General features: G+C 44.5%; 1 protein-coding gene across 1 annotated transcript in view; it reads right to left on the bottom strand.

The window, feature by feature from the left end:
- Positions 1–16,452, bottom strand: part of PYM1 (PYM homolog 1, exon junction complex associated factor) — a 169,530-nt gene extending 153,078 nt beyond the window's left edge. The window contains exon 1 of the mRNA XM_063952577.1: positions 16,323–16,452. Within this exon, the coding sequence (XP_063808647.1) occupies positions 16,323–16,332 (10 nt within the window). The 5' untranslated portion in view covers positions 16,333–16,452. The remainder of the gene's footprint in view (positions 1–16,322) is intronic.
- Positions 16,453–22,248: the final 5,796 nt, after the last annotated feature.

Here is a 22,248-nt window from a genome sequence, read left to right as displayed (position 1 = left end):
AATCCTTTTCTCTTAGTCCGTAGAGGATGCTGGGCGCCCATCCCAGTGCGTACTGTGTCTGCAGTTATTGGTTATGGTTACACTCTTGTGGTGTTTCTTTTCTGTCAGGCTGTGGCTGACGTTGTGCATGCCATGGCATGCAGTGTTTTATTATTGGTTGTGTTGACACACTGGTTGTTGTGTTACATATTCTCTCAGCATGAGGCTGTGTATTGTTCATGCGTTGGCTGGTATTCTATTGAATGCCACGTTCTGCGGTATGTTCGTGGTGTGAGCTGGTATGACACTCACCGTGTTTAAACAATAAATTCTTTCCTCGAAATGTCCGTCTCCCTGGGCACAGTTTTCTAACTGAGGTCTGGAGGAGGGGCATAGAGGGAGGAGCCAGTTCACACCCATTCAAAGTCTTATAGTGTGCCCATGTCTCCTGCGGATCCCGTCTATACCCCATGGTCCTAACGGAGTCCCCAGCATCCTCTACGGACTAAGAGAAAAGGATTTACCGGTAGGTATTAAAATTCTATTATATTATATATACATATATATATATATAGTCAAGAATAGGCAGCAGCACCCAGGGACTTTCGTAGTGAATAAGCTGTATTGAACAAGTCACAAAAACAAACCAACGTTTCAAGGCTCGTGGCCCCTTTTTCAAGGTAAACAAGGGGCCACGAGCCTCGAAATGTCGGTTCGTTTTTGTGACTTGTTCAATACAGCTTTTTCACTACAGAAGTCCCTGAGTGCCGCTGCCTATTCTTTACTGTGTGACGGACTACCCACAAGCAAAATCAAACAAAAAATAATAATTACATATCTACACTGCTCGAAAAAATAAAGGGAACACTAAAATAACACATCCTAGTTCTGAATGAATTAAATATTCTTATTAAATACTTTGTTCTTTACATAGTTGAATGTGCTGACAACAAAATCACACAAAAATTATCAATGGAAATCAAATTTATTAACACATGTAGATCTGGATTTGGAGTCACACTCAAAATTAAAGTGGAAAAACACACTACAGGCTGGTCCAACTTTGATGTAATGTCCTTAAAACAAGTCAAAATGAGGCTCAGTAGTGTGCGTGTGTGTGTGTGTGTGTGTGTGTGTGTGTGTGTGTGTGTGTGGCCTCCACGTGCCTGTATGACCTCCCTACAATGCCTGGGCATGCTCCTGATGAGGTGGCGGATGGTTTCCTGAGGGATCTCCTCCCAGACCTTGACTAAAGCATCCGCCAACTCCTGGACAGTCTGTGGTGCAACGTAGCGTTGGTGGATGGAGCGAGACATAATGTCCCAGATGTGCTCAATTGGATTCAGGTCTGGGGAACGGGTGAGCCAGTCCATAGCATCAATGCCTTCATCTTGCAGGAACTGCTGACACACTCCAGCCATATGAGGTCTAGCATTGTCTTGCATTAGGAGGAACCCAGGGCCAACCGCACCAGCATATGGTCTCACAAGGGGTCTGATGATCTCATCTCTGTACCTAATGGCAGTCAGGCTACCTCTGGCGAGCACATGGAGGGCTGTGCGGCCCCCCAAAGAAATGCCACCCCACACCATTACTGACGCAGTGCCAAACTGGTCATGCTGGAGTATGTTGCAGGCAGCAGAACGTTCTCCTTGGCGTCTCCAGACTCTGTCACGTCTGTCACGTGCTCAGTGAGAACCTGCTTTTATCTGTGAAGAGCACAGGGCGCCAGTGGCGAATTTGCCAATCTTGGTGTTCTCTGGCAAATGCCAAACATCCTGCACGGTGTTGGGCTGTAAGCACAACCCCCACCTGTGGATGTCAGGCCCTCATACCACCCTCATGGAGTCTGTTTCTGATTGTTTGAGTAGACACATGCACATTTGTGACTTGCTGGAGGTCATTTTGCAGGGCTCTGGCAGTGCTTCTCCTGTTCCTCCTTGCACAAAGGCGGAGGTAGCGGTCCTGCTGCTGGGTTGTTGCTCTCCTACGGCCTCCTCCACGTCTCCTGATATACTGGCCTGTCTCCTGGTAGCGCCTCCATGCTCTGGACACTACGCTGACAGACACAGCAAACCTTCTTGCCACAGCTCGCATTGATGTGCCATCCTGGATGAGCTGCACTACCTGAGCCACTTGTGTGGGTTGTAGACTCCGTCTCATGCTACCACTAGAGTGAAAGCACCGCCAGCTTTCAAAAGTGACCAAAACATCAGCCAGAAAGCATAGGAGCTGAGAAGTGGTCTGTGGTCACCACCTGCAGAACAACTCCTTTATTGGGAGTGTCTTGCTAATTGCCTATAATTTCCACCTGTTGTCTATTCCATTTGCACAACAGCATGTGAAATTGATTGTCAATCAGTGTTGCTTCCTAAGTGGACAGTTTGACTTCACAGAAGTGTGATTGACTTGGAGTTACATTGTGTTGTTTAAGTGTTCCCTTTATTTTTTTGAGCAGTGTATCTATCTATCTATCTATCTATCTATCTATATATATATATATATATATATACACTGTGTGTGTATATGCAGTATGTATATATATATATATATATATATAACCAGAAAGAACGTGGCACTCACGGCAAAGTACAAATGCTCAAAACACTCGTGTGTCGTCAGCAACGTTTCAGTGGACACCCCACTGTCGTCAGGCTTTATTAACATTAAAAGAACTTAAACATACCTTTATACACACCCGCGTGAACTCAGTCAGCAGGTCCGGACCCCGAACTTCCGGTCAGGAGCTGCGGAAATGATGTAACAGTGCCATCAGCGCACTGAGTGAAAGCATACCATCACCATGGAAACCAGAACATAGCGGTAAAGCTACAAAATTGTTACATAGCTATCCAATATAGATAAAATGAAACAACTGTCACAATAATATATTGTAAACTGCTAATGTTACTCATACCAATAGCATAAGTAAAACAACTTGTTAGTAATGTCAGCATCATAGAAAGCAAGCATAAGAAAACTGATCATTCAAACCTTTTGGGTGAATTACATCAAGTTTAGCTATCCATCTGGCTTCTACCTGCAATAATTTAGCAGCCCGATTACCTCCCCTAATATTCACAGGGACTTGATCTATCATCCTATAACGGATGCTACTGACTGGATGTTTAAGAGCAGCAAAGTGCCTGGCTACAGGCTGATCGCTGCTCCCAGTTTCCAATGCATTTCTGATAGCTGAGCGATGGCATGTCATTCTTTCTTTGAACTTCCGTTCAGACTTGCCGATATAACTCAGCCCACATGGGCATATTATTTGATAAATTGTGTGGGTAGAATTACAAGTCAGACGATGCTTAATATCAATTTTTTTACCGTATGTGGGTGATTAAATGAGTCACCAGCCAATAAATATTGGCAGGTGACGCATGTACATTTAAAGTAGAGATGAGCGCCGGAAATTTTTCGGGTTTTGTGTTTTGGTTTTGGGTTCGGTTCCGCGGCCGTGTTTTGGGTTCGACCGCGTTTTGGCAAAACCTCACCGAATTTTTTTTGTCGGATTCGGGTGTGTTTTGGATTCGGGTGTTTTTTTAAAAAACACTAAAAAACAGCTTAAATCATAGAATTTGGGGGTCATTTTGATCCCAAAGTATTATTAACCTCAAAAACCATAATTTACACTCATTTTCAGTCTATTCTGAATACCTCACACCTCACAATATTATTTTTAGTCCTAAAATTTGCACCTAGGTCGCTGGATGACTAAGCTAAGCGACCCTAGTGGCCGACACAAACACCGGGCCCATCTAGGAGTGTCACTGCAGTGTCACGCAGGATGGCCCTTCCAAAAAATACTCCCCAAACAGCACATGACGCAAAGAAAAAAAGAGGCGCAATGAGGTAGCTGTGTGAGTAAGATAAGCGACCCTAGTGGCCGACACAAACACCGGGCCCATCTAGGAGTGTCACTGCAGTGTCACGCAGGATGTCCCTTCCAAAAAACCCTCCCCAAACAGCACATGACGCAAAGAAAAAAAGAGGCGCAATGAGGTAGCTGTGTGAGTAAGATAAGCGACCCTAGTGGCCGACACAAACACCGGGCCCATCTAGGAGTGTCACTGCAGTGTCACGCAGGATGTCCCTTCCAAAAAACCCTCCCCAAACAGCACATGACGCAAAGAAAAAAAGAGGCGCAATGAGGTAGCTGTGTGAGTAAGATAAGCGACCCTAGTGGCCGACACAAACACCGGGCCCATCTAGGAGTGTCACTGCAGTGTCACGCAGGATGTCCCTTCCAAAAAACCCTCCCAAACAGCACATGACGCAAAGAAAAAAAGAGGCGCAATGAGGTAGCTGTGTGAGTAAGATAAGCGACCCTAGTGGCCGACACAAACACCGGGCCCATCTAGGAGTGTCACTGCAGTGTCACGCAGGATGTCCCTTCCAAAAAACCCTCCCCAAACAGCACATGACGCAAAGAAAAATTAAAGAAAAAGAGGTGCAAGATGGAATTGTCCTTGGGCCCTCCCACCCACCCTTATGTTGTATAAACAGGACATGCACACTTTAACCAACCCATCATTTCAGTGACAGGGTCTGCCACACGACTGTGACTGAAATGACGGGTTGGTTTGGACCCCCACCAAAAAAGAAGCAATTAATCTCTCCTTGCACAAACTGGCTCTACAGAGGCAAGATGTCCACCTCATCATCATCCTCCGATATATCACCGTGTACATCCCCCTCCTCACAGATTATCAATTCGTCCCCACTGGAATCCACCATCTCAGCTCCCTGTGTACTTTGTGGAGGCAATTGCTGCTGGTCAATGTCTCCACGGAGGAATTGATTATAATTCATTTTAATGAACATCATCTTCTCCACATTTCTGGATGTAACCTCGTACGCCGATTGCTGACAAGGTGAGCGGCGGCACTAAACACTCTTTCGGAGTACACACTTGTGGGAGGGCAACTTAGGTAGAATAAAGCCAGTTTGTGCAAGGGCCTCCAAATTGCCTCTTTTTCCTGCCAGTATAAGTACGGACTGTGTGACGTGCCTACTTGGATGCGGTCACTCATATAATCCTCCACCATTCTTTCAATGTTGAGAGAATCATATGCAGTGACAGTAGACGACATGTCCGTAATCGTTGTCAGGTCCTTCAGTCCGGACCAGATGTCAGCATCAGCAGTCGCTCCAGACTGCCCTGCATCACCGCCAGCGGGTGGGCTCGGAATTCTGAGCCTTTTCCTCGCACCCCCAGTTGCGGGAGAATGTGAAGGAGGAGATGTTGACAGGTCGCGTTCCGCTTGACTTGACAATTTTCTCACCAGCAGGTCTTTCAACCCCAGCAGACTTGTGTCTGCCGGAAAGAGAGATCCAAGGTAGGCTTTAAATCTAGGATCGAGCACGGTGGCCAAAATGTAGTGCTCTGATTTCAACAGATTGACCACCCGTGAATCCTTGTTAAGCGAATTAAGGGCTCCATCCACAAGTCCCACATGCCTAGCGGAATCGCTCCGTGTTAGCTCCTCCTTCAATGTCTCCAGCTTCTTCTGCAAAAGCCTGATGAGGGGAATGACCTGACTCAGGCTGGCAGTGTCTGAACTGACTTCACGTGTGGCAAGTTCAAAGGGCATCAGAACCTTGCACAACGTTGAAATCATTCTCCACTGCACTTGAGACAGGTGCATTCCACCTCCTATATCGTGCTCAATTGTATAGGCTTGAATGGCCTTTTGCTGCTCCTCCAACCTCTGAAGCATATATAGGGTTGAATTCCACCTTGTTACCACTTCTTGCTTCAGATGATGGCAGGGCAGGTTCAGTAGTTTTTGGTGGTGCTCCAGTCTTCTGTACGTGGTGCCTGTACGCCGAAAGTGTCCCGCAATTCTTCTGGCCACCGACAGCATCTCTTGCACGCCCCTGTCGTTTTTAAAAAAAATTCTGCACCACCAAATTCAAGGTATGTGCAAAACATGGGACGTGCTGGAATTTGCCCATATTTAATGCACACACAATATTGCTGGCGTTGTCCGATGCCACAAATCCACAGGAGAGTCCAATTGGGGTAAGCCATTCCGCGATGATCTTCCTCAGTTGCCGTAAGAGGTTTTCAGCTGTGTGCGTATTCTGGAAAGCGGTGATACAAAGCGTAGCCTGCCTAGGAAAGAGTTGGCGTTTGCGAGATGCTGCTACTGGTGCCGCCGCTGCTGTTCTTGCGGCGGGAGTCCATACATCTACCCAGTGGGCTGTCACAGTCATATAGTCCTGACCCTGCCCTGCTCCACTTGTCCACATGTCCGTGGTTAAGTGGACATTGGGTACAGCTGCATTTTTTAGGACACTGGTGAGTCTTTTTCTGAGGTCTGTGTACATTTTCGGTATCGCCTGCCTAGAGAAGTGGAACCTAGATGGTATTTGGTAACGGGGGCACACTACCTCAAGAAATTGTCTAGTTCCCTGTGAACTAACGGCGGATACCGGACGCACGTCTAACACCAACATAGTTGTCAAGGCCTCAGTTATCCGCTTTGCAGCAGGATGACTGCTGTGATATTTCATCTTCCTCGCAAAGGACTGTTGGACAGTCAATTGCTTACTGGAAGTAGTACAAGTGGTCTTCCGACTTCCCCTCTGGGATGACCATCGACTCCCAGCAGCAACAACAGCAGCGCCAGCAGCAGTAGGCGTTACACGCAAGGATGCATCGGAGGAATCCCAGGCAGGAGAGGACTCGTCAGAATTGCCAGTGACATGGCCTGCAGGACTATTGGCATTCCTGGGGAAGGAGGAAATTGACACTGAGGGAGTTGGTGGTGGGGTGGTTTGCGTGAGCTTGGTTACAAGAGGAAGGGATTTACTGGTCAGTGGACTGCTTCCGCTGTCACCCAAAGTTTTTGAACTTGTCACTGACTTATTATGAATGCGCTGCAGGTGACGTATAAGGGAGGATGTTCCGAGGTGGTTAACGTCCTTACCCCTACTTATTACAGCTTGACAAAGGCAACACACGGCTTGACACCTGTTGTCCGCATTTCTGATGAAATACCTCCACACTGAAGAGCTGATTTTTTTGGTATTTTCACCAGGCATGTCAACGGCCATATTCCTCCCACGGACAACAGGTGTCTCCCCGGGTGCCTGACTTAAACAAACCACCTCACCATCAGAATCCTCCTGGTCAATTTCCTCCCCAGCGCCAGCAACACCCATATCCTCCTCACCCTGGTGTACTTCAACACTGACATCTTCAATCTGACTATCAGGAACTGGACTGCGGGTGCTCCTTCCAGCACTTGCAGGGGGCGTGCAAATGGTGGAAGGCGCATGCTCTTCACGTCCAGTGTTGGGAAGGTCAGGCATCGCAACCGACACAATTGGACTCTCCTTGTGGATTTGGGATTTCGAAGAACGCACAGTTCTTTGCGGTGCTTTTGCCAGCTTGAGTCTTTTCAGTTTTCTAGCGAGAGGCTGAGTGCTTCCATCCTCCTGTGAAGCTGAACCACTAGCCATGAACATAGGCCAGGGCCTCAGCCGTTCCTTGCCACTCCGTGTGGTAAATGGCATATTGGCAAGTTTACGCTTCTCCTCCGACAATTTTATTTTAGGTTTTGGAGTCCTTTTTTTACTGATATTTGGTGTTTTGGATTTGACATGCTCTGTACTATGCCATTGGGCATCGGCCTTGGCAGACGACGTTGCTGGCATTTCATCGTCTCGGCCATGACTAGTGGCAGCAGCTTCAGCACGAGGTGGAAGTGGATCTTGATCTTTCCCTAATTTTGGAACCTCAACATTTTTGTTCTCCATATTTTAATAGGCACAACTAAAAGGCACCTCAGGTAAACAATGGAGATGGATGGATACTAGTATACAATTATGGATGGACTGCCGAGTGCCGACACAGAGGTAGCTACAGCCGTGGACTACCGTACTGTGTCTGCTGCTAATATAGACTGGATGATTGATAATGAGATGAAATCAATATATATATGTATGTATATATAATATCACTAGTACTGCAGCCGGACAGGTAGATAATATATTTATTAGGTATTGGTAATGATGACTGATGACGGACCTGCTGGACACTGTCAGCTCAGCAGCACCGCAGACTGCTACAGTAAGCTACTATACTATAGTAGTATGTACAAAGAAGAAAGAAAAAAAAAAACCACGGGTAGGTGGTATACAATATTATATATATATATATATTATATACAATTATATATATATTAAACTGGTGGTGATTGATTATTAAACTGGTGGTCAGGTCACGTTGCAACTTGCAACTAGTACTCCGAGTCCTAAGCAGACAATCACAAAATATATTATTATACTGGTGGTCAGTGTGGTCACAACAATGGCAGTGTGGCACTGACTCTGGCAGCAAAAGTGTGCACTGTACGTTATATGTACTCCTGAGTCCAGCTCTCAGACTCTAACTGCTCCCCACTGTCAGTGTCTCCCCCACAAGTCAGATAATACACTTACAGTCACACTATCTAATCTATAAATATCACTTCAGCAAGTAGTATAGTAGTATACAGTATAGTAGTACTTCTCCTAATAATGCTCCCCAAAATACTGTGTCTGAGTAGTATACAGTATAGTAGTACTCCTCCTAATAATGCTCCCCAAAATACTGTGTCTCTCTCTTCTCTAAACGGAGAGTACGCCAGCCACGTCCTCTCCCTATGACTCTATAAATATCACTTCAGCAAGTAGTATAGTAGTATACAGTATAGTAGTACTCCTCCTAATAATGCTCCCCAAAATAGTATACTGTGTCTCTCTCTTCTCTAAACGGAGAGGACGCCAGCCACGTCCTCTCCCTATGACTCTATAAATATCACTTCAGCAAGTAATATAGTAGTATAGAGTATAGTAGTACTCCTCCTAATAATGCTCCCCAAAATACTGTGTCTCTCTCTTCTCTAAACGGAGAGGACGCCAGCCACGTCCTCTCCCCCTATGACTCTATAATATCACTTCAGCAAGTAGTATAGTAGTATACAGTATAGTAGTACTCCTCCTAATAATGCTCCCCAAAATACTGTGTCTCTCTCTTCTCTAAACGGAGAGGACGCCAGCCACGTCCTCTCCCTATGACTCTATAAATATCACTTCAGCAAGTAGTATAGTAGTATACAGTATAGTAGTACTCCTCCTAATAATGCTCCCCAAAATAGTATACTGTGTCTCTCTCTTCTCTAAACGGAGAGGACGCCAGCCACGTCCTCTCCCTATGACTCTATAAATATCACTTCAGCAAGTAGTAGAGTAGTATACAGTATAGTAGTACTCCTCCTAATAATGCTCCCCAAAATACTGTGTCTCTCTCTTCTCTAAACGGAGAGGACGCCAGCCACGTCCTCTCCCCCTATGACTCTATAAATATCACTTCAGCAAGTAGTATAGTAGTATACAGTATAGTAGTACTCCTCCTAATAATGCTCCCCAAAATACTGTGTCTGAGTAGTATACAGTATAGTAGTACTCCTCCTAATAATGCTCCCCAAAATACTGTGTCTCTCTCTTCTCTAAACGGAGAGGACGCCAGCCAAGTCCTCTCCCCCTATGACTCTATAATATCACTTCAGCAAGTAGTATAGTAGTATACAGTATAGTAGTACTCCTCCTAATAATGCTCCCCAAAATACTGTGTCTCTCTCTTCTCTAAACGGAGAGGACGCCAGCCACGTCCTCTCCCTATGACTCTATAAATATCACTTCAGCAAGTAGTAGAGTAGTATACAGTATAGTAGTACTCCTCCTAATAATGCTCCCCAAAATAGTATACTGTGTCTCTCTCTTCTCTAAACGGAGAGGACGCCAGCCACGTCCTCTCCCTATGACTCTATAAATATCACTTCAGCAAGTAGTATAGTAGTATACAGTATAGTAGTACTCCTCCTAATAATGCTCCCCAAAATACTGTGTCTCTCTCTTCTCTAAACGGAGAGGACGCCAGCCACGTCCTCTCCCTATGACTCTATAAATATCACTTCAGCAAGTAGTAGAGTAGTATACAGTATAGTAGTACTCCTCCTAATAATGCTCCCCAAAATACTGTGTCTCTCTCTTCTCTAAACGGAGAGGACGCCAGCCACGTCCTCTCCCCCTATGACTCTATAAATATCACTTCAGCAAGTAGTAGAGTAGTATACAGTATAGTAGTACTCCTCCTAATAATGCTCCCCAAAATACTGTGTCTCTCTCTTCTCTAAACGGAGAGGACGCCAGCCACGTCCTCTCCCTATGACTCTATAAATATCACTTCAGCAAGTAGTAGAGTAGTATACAGTATAGTAGTACTCCTCCTAATAATGCTCCCCAAAATACTGTGTCTCTCTCTTCTCTAAACGGAGAGGACGCCAGCCACGTCCTCTCCCTATGACTCTATAAATATCACTTCAGCAAGTAGTAGAGTAGTATACAGTATAGTAGTACTCCTCCTAATAATGCTCCCCAAAATACTGTGTCTGAGTAGTATACAGTATAGTAGTACTCCTCCTAATAATGCTCCCCAAAATACTGTGTCTCTCTCTTCTCTAAACGGAGAGGACGCCAGCCACGTCCTCTCCCTATGACTCTATAAATATCACTTCAGCAAGTAGTAGAGTAGTATACAGTATAGTAGTACTCCTCCTAATAATGCTCCCCAAAATACTGTGTCTGAGTAGTATACAGTATAGTAGTACTCCTCCTAATAATGCTCCCCAAAATACTGTGTCTCTCTCTTCTCTAAACGGAGAGGACGCCAGCCACGTCCTCTCCCTATGACTCTATAAATATCACTTCAGCAAGTAGTATAGTAGTATACAGTATAGTAGTACTCCTCCTAATAATGCTCCCCAAAATAGTATACTGTGTCTCTCTCTTCTCTAAACGGAGAGGACGCCAGCCACGTCCTCTCCCTATGACTCTATAAATATCACTTCAGCAAGTAGTATAGTAGTATACAGTATAGTAGTACTCCTCCTAATAATGCTCCCCAAAATACTGTGTCTCTCTCTTCTCTAAACGGAGAGGACGCCAGCCACGTCCTCTCCCTATGACTCTCAATGCACGTGTGAAAATGGCGGCGACGCGCGGCTCCTTATATAGAATCCGAGTCTCGCGAGAATCCGACAGCGGGATGATGACGTTCGGGCGTGCTCGGGTTAACCGAGCAAGGCGGGAGGATCCGAGCCTGCTCGGACCCGTGGAAAAAAGCTGAAGTTCGGGCGGGTTCGGATTCAGAGGAACCGAACCCGCTCATCCCTAATTTAAAGCATCCTTTTTTGCTGTTAATCCGTGACAAGAAATGTGAACTGGGTACTGTAGTGTCTAAATTCATCCCAGAGACATCCGTTTTAACCAGATAATCTCTGAGATTCTTACCCCTCGAATAACATGGCATCACTTTAGAGCCAGACAGATGAAGCTGCTTGTCGGTCTCTATAAGGGGCCAATGTTTCTTAGTGATACTAGCAATTGTATCAGACTTAGTATTAAATTTGTTTACCCAAGGAAACTTTATATGTTGTTCATCAGACTGATTCTTTTTCTTTAAGAGAGAACCCCTATCCATGGCCATAACTTTAATTTTTGCTGAATTAAGTAAATTCTGTGAATATCCTCTCAGTAATAGTTTACTAATCAGTCCATCAATTTGACGGGAAGCTGAATCAATGTCACTATTAAGTCTACGTATGCGAATCATTTGAGAGTATGGAAGTCCTCTCTTGAGAGACAAAGGGTGACAGCTTTGTGCATGCAACAATTGGTTGCAATCAGTCGGTTTTGTATAGACTGAGGTGGTTAATTGATTATTCTTAATCATCACCTGCACATCAAGAAAATTAATTGTCTCCTGATTCATCGTATATGTGAATTTAATCGTGCTAGTGCTGGTGTTGTATTGTTCCAAAATCTCAATAAACTGTTTATGATCGCCTTTCCATAAGATAAACAAATCGTCAATATAGCGATTCAATAAGATGGTTTCAGATCTAAACAAATCATTACAGTAAAAAAGATCATCCTCTACTGTAAACATCACGATGTTTGCGTACGTGGGAGATACCGCAGAACCCATCGCACATCCTTGAACCTGCAGAAAGAATTGTTTACCATACAGGAAAAAATTGTTGGTTAATACCAACTCTAGTAATGCCAAAATTACCTCAATTTTCTCTGCATCAAACACCTGTTTTTTTAGTAAGGAAACGCTTCACAGCTGACAGCCCCATAGTATGAGGAATTGATGTATACAGGCTCACCACATCTATGGTAGCCAACCAACAGTCTCTAGGTACTGTATTAATTGATTGTAAATTATTTAGAAATGAGGTAGTGTCAGCTAAGAAGCTCAATTCATCATACAGCAATGGTTGAAGCAAATCATCCAAAAATACCGATAAGGGTTGTAGAAGCGAACCCCTGGCCGACACAATGGGTCGGCCAGGGGGTGGATCCACCCCCTTATGGATTTTCGGTAATAAATAAAATAAAGGAACAACTGGAAACTGTGGCATGAGTACATTCAATAATTCATCAGTTATCAAACCGACTGACACCGCCTGCATTAAAACTTCTTGCAAGCGTTTTTTACAACTAGCCGTAGGATTCGTTTGTAATTTAATATATACATCAGTGCAAGAAAGTTGGCGTAAAGCTTCATCATTATAGTCACTAAAGTCCTGCAACACTATCGCCCCGCCCTTATCCGCTTTTCTAATGATCAACTTGTCATTATGAGATAACTTATCCAAAGCGTCTCGCTCCAATTTAGTCAGATTAGGATGTATTTTAACATCAGAGCCCACTGACTCTTTGACTTCATGATCAAGTACTCTCAAGAAGGTCTTTAAACTTGAATTATTGGACAAAGGGTCGAATACTGACTTCGGTCGAAATGGTTGCAGTTTAGTTGGAATCGGGGCACATGTTTCAGATTTTGCATAGCCACCAAAGTGTTCTCTTAATTTAATTTTGCGTTGTAATGTATATTTCTCTATATTCCACTGTAGATTATTGAAAGAAACAGTGGGCACAAAAGAAAGTCCCTTGTTTAATAACCTAATCTCAGAGTCTGATAATTCATAGGAAGACAGGTTGCAGATTATTTCTTGTTGGCGGAGCGTGGCGGCCTGCCGGCTCGCCCTCTGCCTTTTGTTTTGCTGGCCCCTCCGCTGTTTCTTTCAATAATCTACAGTGGAATATAGAGAAATATACATTACAAGCTGTCACCCTTTGTCTCTCAAGAGAGGACTTCCATACTCTCAAATGATTTGCATACGTAGAATTAATAGTGACATTGATTCAGCTTCCCGTCAAATTGATGGACTGATTAGTAAACTATTACTGAGAGGATATTCACAGAATTTACTTAATTCAGCAAAAATTAAAGTTATGGCCATGGATAGGGGTTCTCTCTTAAAGAAAAAGAATCAGTCTGATGAACAACATATAAAGTTTCCTTGGGTAAACAAATTTAATACTAAGTCTGATACGATTGCTAGTATCACTAAGAAACATTGGCCCCTTATAGAGACCGACAAGCAGCTTCATCTGTCTGGCTCTAAAGTGATGCCATGTTATTCGAGGGGTAAGAATCTCAGAGATTATCTGGTTAAAACGGATGTCTCTGGGATGACTTTAGACACTACAGTACCCAGTTCACATTTCTTGTCACGGATTAACAGCAAAAAAGGATGCTTTAAATGTACATGCGTCACCTGCCAATATTTATTGGCTGGTGACTCATTTAATCACCCACATACGGGTAAAAAAATTGATATTAAGCATCGTCTGACTTGTAATTCTACCCACACAATTTATCAAATAATATGCCCATGTGGGCTGAGTTATATCGGCAAGTCTGAACGGAAGTTCAAAGAAAGAATGACATGCCATCGCTCAGCTATCAGAAATGCATTGGAAACTGGGAGCAGCGATCAGCCTGTAGCCAGGCACTTTGCTGCTCTTAAACATCCAGTCAGTAGCATCCGTTATAGGATGATAGATCAAGTCCCTGTGAATATTAGGGGAGGTAATCGGGCTGCTAAATTATTGCAGGTAGAAGCCAGATGGATAGCTAAACTTGATGTAATTCACCCAAAAGGTTTGAATGAGCAGTTTTCTTATGCTTGCTTTCTATGATGCTGACATTACTAACAAGTTGTTTTATTTATGCTATTGGTATGAGTAACATTAGCAGTTTACAATATATTATTGTGACAGTTGTTTCATTTTATCTATATTGGATAGCTATGTAACAATTTTGTAGCTTTACCGCTACGTTCTGGTTTCCATGGTGATGGTATGCTTTCACTCAGTGCGCTGATGGCACTGTTACATCATTTCCGCAGCTCCTGACCGGAAGTTCGGGTCCGGACCTGCTGAGTGAGTTCACGCAGGTGTGTATAAAGGTATGTTTAAGTTCTTTTAATGTTAATAAAGCCTGACGACAGTGGGGTGTCCACTGAAACGTTGCTGACGACACACGAGTGTTTTGAGCATTTGTACTTTGCCGTGAGTGCCACGTTCTTTCTGGTTGTATTTGCTATGCTATACGGGGGCACCGGCTTTTGATGATACAGCTTTCAGGAGTGCCTTACTGCTCGATGTTTATATATATATATATATATATATATATATCGTGCAAAAAAGGCTGCGGCACTCAAGGTCTTTAGAAAAAGTCAAGTGTATTCAAATAGTCAGAAACATTCCATCGACGTTTCGGGGACTCCAACCCCTTTGTCCAGATGTGTACAAGTGTGGACAAAGGGGTTGGAGTCCCCGAAACGTTGATGGAATGTTTCTGACTATTTGAATACACTTGACTTTTTCTAAAGACCTTGAGTGCCGCAGCCTTTTTTGCACGATATTGAAATTCATACTGAAGGCACCAGGGCAATGTTTGGATTTGCAAACAGAGTGCCGGGCTGACATTGCTGTATATATATATATATATATATATATACACACATACAGTAAAACACACATTCATACAGACACAGTACATTTATACATACATACACAAGCGCGCACACACACACACACACACACACACACACACACACACATACATACATACACACAAACTTGACATACTGTATACAGTACACTACATATTGCATATACAGTACTGTACCATCAGTGGCCGGGATGCAGGAGCAGACGGGTGGCACTGTGTGGACGGAGGGAGCTGCTATAGCTGAGCATGCGCAGCCAGCAGCTCCCCCTGGACATTCTCCATGTGCTGCTACAGCTCTGCTGTCGCGGTTGCGGCTTTTACTGAGACGGAGACACTCCTGTTTCCATCTCAAAAATAAAAATGTTGGCTCATCAGGGGGGGGGGGGGGGGACTCGGAACCCCCCCCCCCCCCCCTTCCTGTGTGCGCCACTGGCATGTCAAAGTTCAGGCTGTAATATACCAGTTGCGAACCGTTCTAAACAAATACATTCCGAATAGAGGCTACAATTATGTCAGTAGAAGAGGAATGTCTAACTAGGGACAAGAAGAGCGAGTGGAGATGTAGTAGAAGCAAGCTGCAGCTAGCCTATAGATAGACTTCTGGGCATTTGTAAATTACTCCACCTAAACCTCTTCTGGTGGAGTTTAAGCCAAGAAAAACAGCATAATTATTTTTAAAGAAAGCCTCAGATAACTGTGATAATTAACTGCAACCAGTAGATGGTGCTGGTGTCAAAGAATAATATATTACACTAGTAAAAAATACCAGGAACAACAATTACACATCTACTAGTTACCAGCACGTCAAAATAACGGAACAGCATAACCGTAATCTCAGCGCCAGTGGCTGTGCGCGCCTGAATACAGCAACACTTGAATTGATCTGTTGGGCACCATCTAGTGGCTGCCAGCGCCAACACGCTTGAATTCCCCCCACAGAGGTGAGGAGCAGCGTTAGCCTTTTATTATATAGAATTATAACTATAAACTATTTGTGGTGCATAATACATCAAACTTGTGCTGTTGCGTAGTACCAGCTTTTCCAATAGTGATACAGTGATGTGTGCATTAGCGATAGTTCTGTGCCTATGCCTGTCTGATATATTATGCAGCATCAACTGCTTACACAGTGAATTTAGAAGTATAATACCAATATGTCATAACTTTTATGATCTGTGAGTATAAAATAAGAATGTAATATCTCTGTCCTCATGTTAGCAGATCTGAAAAAACACATAACAACAAGATTGTGGGCCTCATTCAGAGGTGGATGCAGAAAAGCACGCAGCAGCACCTATTGGCATTTGTCTGTCTGTGACTTTATGCAAATGCTGATAGACTCCTTCCCTTGTGTACATCCGTGTGGCCTAATGGTGTACGAGAACTGAGACGTCCACTTTTAGCATCTGCATACCTCCCAACATTGAAGTAGACAAAGGAGGAACATCTTGGCGCGCCCGCGTCCGAAAAGGGGGTGTGGCCTGTGTAGAAGGGGCGTGGCTTCATGGGAGGTGCCGCGAACGTGAGCCACACCCCCGTTTTCATCACTGAGGGGGCATGCCCGCTCTCCCTCTAACTCACTGGAATAGACGCTGTGCGCACGTGCACAGCGTCTATTCACCGCTGCTCTGCTCTCAACTGAGCAGAGCAGTGAGTGATCAGGAGCCTCCCAACTGCCCCCACCCACCGCGGGACACTGCGGCCCGCGGGAGGGACAGCGGGACAGACCCCAAAAAACGGGACTGTCCCGCGAAAATCGGGACAGTTGGGAGGTATGCATCTGTGCATGCAGTAATACTGATTGGTGTGTACTAATACTCCATCAGTCCAGCATGAAAACCTGCTCTAGCCCTATGGCAGCTACAGGTTCTCCATCTGACTATGGCCTCCTACACCTGCAGCTGTGCATGCCCTCAACAATCTCATAACACACCCATTGAACGGACCATTTTTGCACACTCAAGAAAGCCCATCAATTCTCTGCAACATTTCTGATGCACCGATTGTAACAGCGCCTTTGTGCATACATTTTGTGTTACACATGCACCATGGGGAAAACAATCAATCAATCAATCAATCAATCAACTACTTTAACATTGACATGGAATGCGGCTCTGAATCAGACCACTGGCAGGCCCCTGAGTCCGAGGGGGGGCCCACACCGCACACACTGCACCCATTTTTTAAATACTTACCCCTCCAGAGTCCTGCGCCAACATCATCAGCGCTGTTAAATCATTGTGAAAATGGCACTGTGGCCATTTTTACAGTGTTCTGCGCATGTGTGGTAGAGAAATCACTTGGAAAATGTCCGCAGCAGGGTTTGCCTTGTAGTGATTGCCGCTTTTAAAAAAAAGTCTGATGTAGGGGGAGGTTAGGGTTAGGCTGCAGTGTGTGGTGGTGGTGGTGGTGGGCAGGGCCAGTTCGTGGGCCCTCGGCGCCCCGGGCAGGGAATGGGGGTGTGGCTTAATACAGGGGGCGTGGTCAGTTACGCCCCCTGTACAGTAGAAGCGCCGCTTAAATGCTGAGCGGTGCGCGATGACGTCATCGCGCACCGCACAGCAAAGGGTCCTCTCCACGAATGGAAACTAGACGCATAGCGTCTAGTTCCCTTCGCGGAGAGGACCTTTGCTGTGCGGCGCGTGATGACGTCATCGCGCACCGCTCAGCAAAGGTCCTCTCCGCGAAGGGAAACTAGACGCTACGCGTCTAGTTCCCTTCACGGGACCACAGCCGCAGGAGCCGGGGGACACAGCGGGCAGCGGAGGGCACAGCAGTGGCGGATCTTGCCATGGTGCGGCGCCCTCAGGATGGCGCCAGCGCCATCCGGAAGGCGGCGCCCCGGGCAAAAGTCCTGCTTGCCCGTGGCAAGATCCGCTACTGGTGGTGGGGGGGGTGTTTGGGTTAGGCTGCTGTATGAGTGGGTTAGGATTATGGGTAGGGGGAAACAGTGAAAATACGTGCTGTGATACCGGGATCTGTCGAGATTCTGGCTGTCAGGGTTCTGCTTTTGGTCTTTTGACTGTCAGGATCCCGACTGATGGGATTTCATACCCAACTCAAGAACAAAGATTGAAAGATTGCAGTAAATACATGAACTGAAGGAGCAAAGGTTCTTCCTGTGACAGCCTTCTAAATTCATTATAAACATATAATAAAAATACATGCCTCTTGATGTGGCTTCGTGTATGTGCTTTAATGCACAAGCATAGACTGATGTACAGGGAGGAATCCATTTAACACAAATCAAATAGAAGCGCTGTCGGTCACTATAGATGAAAATAATATACATATATCTTAATAATCCAAAAACTATTTAATATCTGTCAGACTGACGTCAGTGTTTAAACCAATTATCAGCAATGAGCTCAAGCTGGAAACTATTAGTAACATTGTATCAGCTGTTTAGTATAGAGCAGTGGTTCTCAAATTGTGTGCCGTGGCACCCTGGGGTGCCTCGGGACACTTGCAGGGGTGCCCTGGGTTGTTAGTCTAGGACCAATTCATCTTTTTTTACGGTTAGTGTAATAGGCAAAACCAGTGCTTGTGGCTGAAACCTGTTCCTCAGCAGAAGTGAAACTTGTTCCTCACCACATAACTGAACCTAAGGATGACATACTGTATAATAGGCTAACCATACTATCCCTTTAACCTGGGATGCTCATGAATTACACAGGTTCTGTGGCTGTCTGACTACAATCCTGCATTTCACCTGGTTTGAAGCAGCCACAGAACCTGTGTAATTCATGAGTGTCCCAGGTTAAAGAGATAGTATGGTCAGCCTACATATAAACACAATTTAATTAATTTAATATTTTTTTCTGAATTTCTCAATGATAAACATTTGGCCTAGGGGAGCAGTGGAAAAAATTCTGATACTCTAGGGCAGTGATTTTCAAACTTTTTTTACTCACGGCACACCGAACAATATTTTAAAATTGCTAAGGCACACGCACACCATCAGTTACCCACAGAAAAAAAAACCCACACACATTGGCCCTCACAGTAAAAAAAAATCCACACATACATTGGCCTACACAGAAAAACAATCACATTGCTCCCCACAAAAATCAATCACATTGCTCCCCACATGAATTATTCACATTGTCGTCCCCCCCCCCATAAATCCATAAATCCTTATTCTACCCACATAAATCTTATTGTTCCCCACAGGAGAAATAAAATAACAAATATTAGCCCATACCAGTCAGCTGACCTCCTCCCTGTCCCTCAGTGGCGGGGGTTGTTCATAGTGGAGTGCTGCGAATACTGAGCAGCGGGCAGGCGGGCAGGTGTAGATGTGGGTTGGCAAGGAAAGCTGTGTATGCAGGCATGAACTGGAAGATTTGTATGCAGGCGGGTGGGCTGGCTGGGTGGTGAGATGCGGCGGCCGTGACCTATGATATCTCACCGCCGCGTCTTCAAGGCATAGGTCACGGCCAGAGCACGACTGATCCTCTAAGAAGAGCCCGGGCCAACAGATCACTCTGAAGGTGCAGGAAGCTGCTCTGGCTCCGTGGCACACCTTGCAACTGGTCACGGCACACTGGTTGAAAAAGCCTGCTCTAGGGTGCTGTGACTCCAAAAGTTTGGGATCCACTGGTGTAGAGTATTGAAGCCACAATATGAACAGCCACAGGCAGTCGTTGATTAGCTTAATCTTTCAACAGGAACATGCAATATTCCTCAGCTGTTTGTTAGTATGCAGTTTTATTTTGGGGGGGGGGCAATAAAATATGGTCCTTTCAAGACGCAAAGTATCCAACTAAAATTTATATACAGATTAGTTGGTTATTTGGTTAGTCTCATCCAAGCAGAGCTTCAAAGTATTAGATAGAGGGAGAGTGTTAGCATCAGCATAGCATATGCAGCTTCCACTATTATAGTCTGCACTCAATCCTTTTTAAATCCCCTTTGGTCTCCCAATAGTAAATTGCCATTTAAAGCAGATAATCAGTCTTTAAAAACCCGCTCAATTAGGCAGTATGCTCTCACCACTTATGAGAGATTACCACAGGGACTTTTTAGAATCTCTGAAGTCAGTGTACATTTACTCAAAATTAACTTGCCTGCACAGTCTATCTGGGCTCGCGATACCGACCTTGCGGAACCGCGCATCAGGATTACATCGGGATCGCAAGTTGACTTTCAACTTGCAATCTGCACTAACGTTCTTTGTGATTTTGACTATATAGTCAAAATCGCAAAAAAAAAACCTCACCTTAAGTGTTTCTCCACCTCTTAACCCCTTCAGTGACAGTTTTTTTTATTTAAAAACACACCCTGGGGGAGAGGGTGTTTTTAAATTGAAGTGGGAGCAGGGAGGGGGGGTGGGAGGTGCAGTAGGGGTGAGTGATGGGGCAGGGCGAGGTAATCGCCTGGTGATCGCCCGTGAGGATCGCCAGCCCCAGCGCAGAATCACATAAGGCATTTTACAGCTACGCCCTCCCCCTGGCCAATAGGAGTCTGGGGGGCGGGCTAAACTCCATAATGGAGTATGCTGATTCCCGGGCGCCATGCACGCTGCACGGCTATCCCCAGTAAGTCAGAAGGAAGTATTCACAGAAATCTTCCGGGCTAGCCAACGCTGTCAGCTGGTAGCCCGGAAGATTTCCGTGTATATCACTTAAGAGGTTAAGGGTATATTTACTAAAAGTCAATTTGGATTGATGTTAATTGATTTTTGGTAAATATTGGGTCGATTTTTGATCGATTTTGTGTTTTAGGGCCTAAATCACACATATACTAACAGAGGATTTTTGACATTGTTAACAAAAAAATTCAGAATGATTTGTTTATAAATGTAGAATTTAGGGGTATATTTACTAAAAATCAATCTGGGTTGATTTTTGATCAATGTTTGGTCCATTTTGTATTCCAGAGTCTAAATCCCCAGATTTACTAATAGATGATTTTTGACATATTTTCTTTTTTCAACTATGTAAAAAATCATCTGTTAGTAAATGTGTGATTTAGACCCTGAAACACAAAATAGATCAAAAATCAGCCAAACATTGTCAAAAACTGTATCAACATTGACCCAAATCGACTTTTAGTAAATAAATATACCCCTTATTATTCAGTGGCTTCTTCAGAAGACATATTGCCAGTAAGTACGGGCTGCCTTTATAACAATCCATTTAGACAGAGTAAAAATTAGAGGAATCAAACTTTCCAGTATATAAGAAGTCTTGAAGAAGTCTACTGACAGACAAAACGCATTGGTACCACTGCACCTGAATACCTTATGGACAGATAAGCGCTTATTTTTTTTATATGTTCTTGTATGTGTGCTACCTACTATTTCTTATAATATAACAGTGTAATACATTTTGACTTATAACTCCTGGTAGTTCTACCTTATTGGGAGTAATATATCCCTAATTGTGGTTGAGATTACATTAAGAAAAGTTATGTTTTATTTCATTTTTATCCTCTGTTCTTATGGTTGGTCATGTGACTAAAGAAATACCCTAAAAGACAAGCAAAAGAACCTTTTTATTCTCACTTGGTTTACACTAGGTTTGTGGTATAATACTGAATATACACTATTAGGGGATCCATTTTTCCTCTATTGTGTTTTCTCAGTATATACTATACTTGACTACTCTCCCGGAAACTGCGGGAGGCTCCCTTTTTTGGGGTAGCCCCCCGCACCCCTGGAAGAGTAGGCAGGTCTCCCACATCCTGCTCGCATCCTAGTGATGCGGGCAGAATGGAGAGATACACTCCTGAGTTCGTGGGTCCGTGGAGTGGGGAAAGGGTTAAAATGACGCAAATAGTGTAATTTCAGTCCCGCCCCCTTCCCGCGGACCCGCAAATCGCTGTGTTTTCCGGATGTGGGGGCGGGGCTTGATGATGTCACAGCCCACCCTCGCCCCCTGATGTCTCCTGCAGCATCTCCTCTCCGGGCTTCTCCCAGAGAGGAGACGTTCAAAGTAGGTAAGTATGGTATATACTGTATGTTTGGAATTAGGAATATGAACTGCCAAATAATTGTTGTTAACAATAACTTTAACCAAAAAAATAATTAAAAAAAAATAGAAAAATCATCACCACTATCCAATACGGGAATGGGACACCTTTTGAGGAGACAAAGTATATGACAATGTCATGTGTGAAAGAAAGTATACCCACTTTCAATTCTGTGTTTTACATATCAGCAGGGCCAGCTCCAGGCCTACTATCACCCTGTGTGACAATTTTTACAGCTCCCCCTCCCCCAATATGTGTCTGTGGATGCACGGGTGGATACAGATCAATATGACAGAGGGGGCAGCATGACAGGGGTAGAGGGTGTAGTGTATATATGCACGATGAAGGTGTGTGTGGTCCTGGAA

This window comes from Pseudophryne corroboree, chromosome 2 (assembly GCF_028390025.1).
Source record: "Pseudophryne corroboree isolate aPseCor3 chromosome 2, aPseCor3.hap2, whole genome shotgun sequence".
Classification (NCBI taxonomy): domain Eukaryota; kingdom Metazoa; phylum Chordata; class Amphibia; order Anura; family Myobatrachidae; genus Pseudophryne; species Pseudophryne corroboree.
This window is presented reverse-complemented; position numbering and strand designations above follow the sequence as displayed.